This window comes from Musca autumnalis, unplaced genomic scaffold (assembly GCF_047663935.1).
Source record: "Musca autumnalis isolate F117 unplaced genomic scaffold, ASM4766393v1 scaffold_2, whole genome shotgun sequence".
Classification (NCBI taxonomy): domain Eukaryota; kingdom Metazoa; phylum Arthropoda; class Insecta; order Diptera; family Muscidae; genus Musca; species Musca autumnalis.
In genome coordinates this window covers 121227811-121235391 of record NW_027411755.1, presented here as the reverse complement: position 1 = coordinate 121235391, position 7581 = coordinate 121227811, and the positions used below count along the sequence as shown (strand labels likewise).

Genomic DNA, 7581 nt, shown 5'->3' with positions numbered 1-7581 from the left:
ATTCTATAAAGTTCAAAATAACTGCTTTATTTTCAAGTTTAAGTTTTATTAGCGCCCAAAGAATACTTCATCAATTGATTCGATTCTTCTTTGTGCAAATTCCATATCCTTTTTAAAAGCAATTTTCATTTCCTCGTCCTTGTTGCAATATCCGATAAACAGCTTTTAATAATTATAAGCTTCTGCAACCGATTCTGGCATATCAGGATCTGCATATGTCGTATATAACAAGGCAAGTTTATTATGAGCGTCCATACATATTTTCTTCTCCCGAAAAGTCATGTTCGGTATCCAATTACTCGATAAATGAGTCAATCAATGAATGAAAATATTCGATGGCATGTTCAATCATTTCTTCAGCACTGTCGTCATCCTGATTTATAAATAAAGTATCGCCATTTTCTTCCATCATTCGTCTTTCAAGTATATGTATATGACAAATGTTTTGACCCGCTCCATACCAACCCTCACGCAATATTCCAATATGAGTTTTTGGGTCAAGTTTTGGAAACAAGTTTTCAAAATATTTGGTGCTAATTTTTTGCATTTCGATTTGGTTTTGCAACTGGTTTTCGAAAGATGACCTGAGATTGTAAAGTTTTGCAAAATCCGTCATTACACCGGCATACGTTTTGAGGTCGGTGTCAGATTTATAAAACTGTTGGGACTTTTCAAGCCATTTCATAACGAATGAGAATACTTTTTTGGCATCCTTTAATGTGGTGCAGTAGTTAGCGGTTACTTTCTTCTCATACTTCGCCAATGGTAGTTGAGAAAACAAAAATGGCATTTCGTTGTCCAACGCAATATTTTTTACTCCTGAAATGAAATAATATTGGAATGGAACTCTCATTCAATTTAAAAATATATAGTAAAAAGTCGAAGATAGTATGTTTTATATAATGCTTATGTCGACCATTTTCATTACAATACATACCGAAAAGTAATTCATGCTCTCCTACATCCAAACGTCCTCTTGATGCTATCAGTAGTGAAAGACCATATTGTGTCCATTGACGACTCAAATAGGCAAATGTTTCTTCAACCAGATGAGCATCATTTGATTCGTTTCTAAATGCATCGGCAAAATAGTTAGCTGCGGCCATGTAACGCCGAGATTCTTTAAAATTTCTACGTGTAATGTAGAAAAATGAGAGCTCGGCTGATAGGGCTGATAAATCACAACTCTTGTAGGACTTATTTTCAAATGACCATTTCATTGTCAAGTAGGCATATTTGGCAGACATATTAGCTATTCCCAACTCTTTGTATACTCGTGCCAAGTTCTCAATAATTCCTTTATAGAGTTCGTCTTCTTCGCTGATACCTTTTTGTTTATTATGATTAGCACCTTGTTTTGATTTCTTGTGTTCTTTGTAGGCCTTTTCCGCATCAGTAAGGAAATAAAGAGCCTTCCTATTATCATCGGTAATATTGCCAAGATTAAGCAATGCTCCGATATATACTGAAGTGACTTTTGTTTGGATATTGCGCATTTTAGTCAATTCTAGGCACTCCTTAAAATACATTTCTGCCATGGTTTTGTCACCATTATCTGCATTTAGGCATCCAATGTCATGATAAGTATGAGCCAAAACTTGATATGACACATCTCCTTCATCATTCCTGGACGTTAAATATTCTTCAAGCTCGTCCTTTAATTGCAGGAACAATTTCAGATTAGTGGGATATTGCTGTTTAAGTTGTTTGTAGCGAACGAAATATAAAACTTTGTTCATTTTACTTTATTTTTTAGCCGACACTTTTACTAAATGACACCGATCGTTGTTAATGCGACGACGGTCGAAACTGATCTGAATGTTTGTCGTCAGGAAACGTACACACACCATTTTTTGTAAACCAGTGATGCACAAATATTTTTTGTATTAGCCTCAATGAAAATGAATAGAGGATAGCTAAATCAAGAAGGATGTTGCCACATTGAGAGCAGGTAACGATAGCATTAGTTGTGCTTATTTGTACATTGCTTGTGCGTTGAAGGATTACTAGTCTTGTGTCAAGGTTGTCATTAAAAAACACACTCATAGTATATAGAAAGAAATTTATTTTCACGGAAAACTGCATACATATTCCAAAATTTGTAATTGTAAAATATGTAACGGCCCATTAAAAAATGTTTTTTTTTTTTTTGCCAAGGATAGCTCTCAAACGCAAATAACTAACAATTTGCATAAGTCTCATATTACATTTATATACATACATACAGTATCCGGACACCACCACCAAAAGTAACAACAAGTACCAAACATAAATTATTTTCGAAGATTAAGTTATGAAAGTACTAAGCTTCTTTAAACAACGTTTAATACCCTTGAGGCTGCGATGTTTTACAACCAACCAATATTTCTAAAAACTATTTTCAAAGAAAAGTACAAAAAATGTTGTTCTATTCCCTGATTTTTACCTTTATCAGAGCAACGCCGTTAAAGACTAGTATAATATAGGGCAAGTCTGGCTAATACAAGACTTTCCATATATCATTAGATTGTACGTACTCTGGACATAACGCTTAATAATTTTTCACAGGTATTTGTTGGAAAATAAGTTCAAAAACTAGAAATTTCTAGCCAAATTGCCTACAAACGGACATTAATTACTATTATGCCAATATTACGTCAGGAACAGCATTCTTTCTGTCGGAATTAATGACAAAACTACTGAAAACGATAGGGAACATATTATCCCACCATTCTGATTATTAAAATCGCATAAAATACCGAATATTTGGAAATTATTAAGGCCTGGGTACATAAGCTGCCTCGAGTGAATAAAGAAGGCCAACCAATTTCGAACTAGGTTGCCCTTTTCTTTTTTTATTCTTTTATCAGAAGCAAGCTGCCGAGGCAGCTTATGTACCCAAGCCTTTAATCGATTATTGTGGCGAATATTTTCAATGCTCAATTTAAAAATTCCCATTTTTTGTTGTCCCGTCAAATTTTAATATAACGGTACTGTAAACGGGATATTTTGTATGACATCTTAAGGACAACTTTTCAGTCTACAAAATTGTTTTTTGAATGCCTTGCTTGCTTCTGATAAATGAATAAAAAATAAAAGGGCAACCTAGTTCGAAAATTGGCTCGGCTTTCTTTATTCTTTTATCAGAAGCAGGCAAGGCAGCTTATGTACCCCCTTGAACCAACTTTAAATGGAATGTGCTTACACCTGGGAAGTTTTTGCGGATATTCTGAAACTGCAATGTTCATAGGCGAGAAAAATGATGAAGTTTATCCATTAGGGTAATACTCCAGACTTAAAAACAATCAAAAATGATAAAAAAAACAAAAACAAAAATCGCCGGAGCGCTTTTTAAATAAATTGCGATTCAAGTTGACATTTTTAGAGGTTTTTTAGGTTTTCACGATTTTGCTTGAAAACTGAGATGGGACTAAAGAAAATATTGTAGCTATGAAAATTCTCTACAAGTCTGACCTTTTTGTTCATGTTTTTCAGTTTTTCTAAAAATGTTTGAGTTTCTAATATATTTTTAAATTATGATAACCATTTATTGTTATTAAAATAATACGTAATAGTTTTAAGTTCTTCATTGTAACGTTTCGAATTCTTTAATTGTTATACAAGTCTCAATAAACTTCAACTTAAATTATCGTCTTTCGGAGATTAATTAAAACTGAACAAAGTATAAAAATGGTTGTTCACTCACACTATTTTGTGTGGAAAATTAAGTAATTAATTTGTAATTTGGGGTCGAACAACGAATAGAGAGCGAATTACCGTCATTCTGAACAAGGCATATGTTGACTGTGCCTGAATATCTTTTCAATGTCCATTGCATACAAAAAATATGTATACCTAAAGCTTTTTACCTTTAGGCTGAGGCCTTCTCCACAAAATTTCAAACTGAGTGTCACTAAAAATTATGCAAACTGAACTTAAAAATGTAAACGCTGATAACTACGAAATGAGTTGAGAATTTTTTAACAATTCAAAACATACAAAATATTCCTTTCTACGTACCGTTATTTTTAAATTTTACGGAAAACAAAAAATGGACATTTTAAAATTGGGCATTTAAAATGATGCACCACAATAGTCGATTAAAAGTAATCAAGTTATTTACTTTTTTAGCATTTTAGTAATCAGAACAGTGAAATAAACTGTTCTCTATTGTTTTCAGTAGTTTTGTCTGTCATTGATTCCGGCAGAAAGAATGATGTTCCTGACGTTAATTTGGCCCTTGAAACAATTTGATTTTTTGTATGTATGTTTTTGCAGTTATTTTCGAAAAAATGATTATGACAAATCTTTAGCTGTTATGTCTAGAGAATTTACAATAGGGTTATAACTTTTTTGCAAATATCAAAAATACCACCGCATAGCCGTGTAGGGCATGAAAAACTACTACGAAATACGGTGTCATTTTCTCCCTATCGCGAAAAAAGTTTCCTGCTCCAAATGCATTGAAGTTCAGTAATGCATTTTTTAATTTTATTTGTTATAATGACATATACGATATTCGTAATAACTTATTAATAGTTTTAATCTAATTTAAAATCAATATCAAACCATTCTGCAACGATTTCTTATCAAATCGCGATATTTCAGAGCATTTAATGCACCTTTGACAATATTGAAATTTTTTGTTTTTCTTTATAATCTCGCGAATTTTATGTTTATATTTATTGTACCTATCGGACAAGAGAATATGTGGTCATTTGCAACAAATTCGCGAAAGTTACAGACTGTTTTTAATGACTTTGCCTGTGAGAAAGGTATTTGTTTTCTATAAATTTTTATTCAAACAAAGCAAATTTAAATTTTTAAACAGAAAAATATCAAAAGGGCTTTAGTAATCGCAGTCGGTGAGGAAACTTTTTTCACCAAATCGAACTAAAACACGCGTTTTCGTTATCAGGACAATATTCCGCACATGGTACTGGCGTGGTATTTTTTGGTTATATCCCTAATGTACAAGCAATTTAATGATAAATGAGAAGTTCTATATTAGCCAGAATTGCCCCACACTAGGCTAGTATTTAACGATGTTGCCCTAATAGAGCCAAAAATTAGGGGATAGAAAAAAAGGTTTGGCACTTTTCTTTGAAAATACTTTTTATAAATATTGTAAACAATTTCTTGATTATGTTTGCTTTTATAAAAATAAAATGTGAACACCAATTGTTGTCATTCAAGCCCAAATAATACAAATCCCTTCCACGAGTTTCATAGAATCACTTTAAAAGAGAATTAATAATTCAATTTACGATACATCAATAACGCAATACTGTAGAACTCTGCTTCCCTGTAAGATACACACAAGGATTACTAGCCAGCAAAATCAGTTGCAGGCAAGATGTGTTGGAACACAACTAGTATTGCGCCACTAGTTGTGCACCACTAGTGTGGCCACAGTCCTTTACAGAGCCTAAAATTAAATCACAAAAAATTAAGTGAGGTCGTTTTCTGTGTTCAAAAGATCAGTTCGATTTTAACAGTCGTTGCTTCAACAACGACAAATACAAACAAGCGCGAGTGCCAGTTTCAACAAAGAAATTTTAAAAACACAAATTTACAAAATGGACAAAACATTCCTCAAGCGTTACAACGAAATAAAAGAGCAAATGACTGAAAATAAAGAAACAAATTCAACATTTCTGAAATTGTTGTTGCAGCTGAAAGATGATCTCAAGGAATTTTTAAATAATATCGGAGACGAAAAGGATTTAGCGTACCAAATCCTTCTGGCTCATATTTACTATGATATTGGACGTTTAAATGCCAATAGCAACAAGTCCACCGAGGCCGAGACATATTGGCAGGAGTGCATTGAGTTGATAAAAGTGCGTGATATTGAAAGAGAAGCAATTACACCATATATTGGATCGCTGCTTAATCTTGGTATTATTACCGTTGACAATACGAAGGCTCTCACTTTGCTTACGGATGCAGAAAAGGCCTATAAAGGATACAAAGAATCTGGACAATATGAAGATAATAAAGTAAAAGATACTACCCAAATAGATCGATTTTATAATAGAATTACAAAAAATTTGGCCAGGGTATATCAAAATTTGGGAATATTTAATATGTCTGCCAAATACCAATACTTGACAATGAAGCTTTCGCTTGAAAGTAAATCGTACATTAGTTGTGATTTAGCAGTCCTATCAGCCAATCTCTCCAGTTTTTATATTAAAAGTAAAAATTTCAAAGAGGCTCGAAATTACCTGGCCGCAGCTGATTATTTGGCGTATGAGTTTAAAATTTATTCGAAATCAAATGAAGTTCATCTTGTTGAAAAGACATTCGCCTATCTGGGACGTCGATGGGGGAAATACGGTATTGCACTATTGTCGGCATCAAAGGAACATTTACAACAAGAAGAGGATGATTTAGCTTCAGGTGTGTATTGAAATGGAAATAATTTATTAAAGATGATGTACCATAGGACATTGAGTTCTATGTCCATCATTGATTACAATTCCAGTTCATTGACATTTATATCTTCCATTTTTTTACAGGAATTAACAACATTGAATTGGACAGTGAAATGCCTTTTCTCTACACCGAATTACCATTAAAGTCCTATAAAAAGAAAATATCCGCCGAGTACTGCACTACATCTAAGGATGCCAAAAAAGTTTTCTTATTCGCAAAGAGATGGCTTGAAATAGCCAAAGACTTTTATAAACCAAGCGACGACTTAATTACGTATACCGATGTAATGAAGGATTTCGCAAAACTCTACGATCACATCACATTTTTCGAAAAAGGCTGGCAAAACGAATTCCAAATGCAAGAAATGCGCATTCAATACAACAACGAACTGGTTGCAAAACTTAACCCCAAAACCCATATGGCAATATGTCGAGAATGTTGGAATGAAGCGGCTTTGGGATATAGTCAACAGCTACTTCTTAAAATGAGATTGATCTTGGAAGATGTCGATACTTCTTTCAGAAATCATAATGATATTGATCAATTGACTGAATGTGCAATTGAAAATTTTCAAAAAGTTGTCTCCTCATTTAAAGGCGATTCGAGCTATTGTCTGTCTGATATGACATTTGACGAGAAGAAAATGTGCTTGAATGCCCACAACAAACTTGCAATATTATATTCGAAATCTATTAACCCCTTTAACCCGTCAACGATTTCAACGGCTGTATTTTATTTTAAGACTTTTATCGAAGAATGCAGTAAGGAGGAGGAAATGAGAATTGAATTTAAATCTGACATTGAAATTGCAGAAGAACAAATGAAGTCAATTTGTAGTATGTTTGTGTTTTGACCAAATGAAGAGGTTGAACAAAAACCTCTTAAGCCCTAAACACATCCAACGTTTGGGTAAAGAAATGACACAAAACTTTACTCAAACGTTGAATGTGTTTACAACTTTAGTTAGGTTTAAATACGTTGATCTTTGTTTTCCTTAGAATTTATTGTTAAATATTAAAATGTTTTTGATTTAATAATAAAGATGAAGATTAATACTATATATATCTAAAAGTTTTTTTTATTATAGAAATTGCATTGGTTCACTGATATAGAAATGTGATACACACAATACCAATGTTCGCAGAAGAATCTACTATTTTT

At 32.9% G+C, this 7581-nt stretch overlaps 2 protein-coding genes across 2 annotated transcripts; one reads left to right on the top strand and one right to left on the bottom strand.

The window, feature by feature from the left end:
- Positions 1-295: 295 nt before the first annotated feature.
- On the bottom strand, positions 296-1739 carry LOC141392376 (KIF-binding protein-like). Its single transcript, XM_073965326.1, has 2 exons — positions 938-1739; positions 296-819 (listed from the first exon to the last, which is right to left on the bottom strand). The coding sequence occupies exons 1-2, from the start codon at positions 1737-1739 to the stop codon at positions 296-298; spliced, it is 1326 nt and encodes a 441-aa protein (XP_073821427.1).
- Positions 1740-5558: 3819 nt separating this feature from the next.
- Positions 5559-7273, top strand: LOC141392375 (KIF-binding protein-like). Its single transcript, XM_073965325.1, has 2 exons — positions 5559-6384; positions 6504-7273. Exons 1-2 carry the CDS (start codon positions 5559-5561, stop codon positions 7271-7273), a joined length of 1596 nt encoding a protein of 531 aa, XP_073821426.1.
- Positions 7274-7581: the final 308 nt, after the last annotated feature.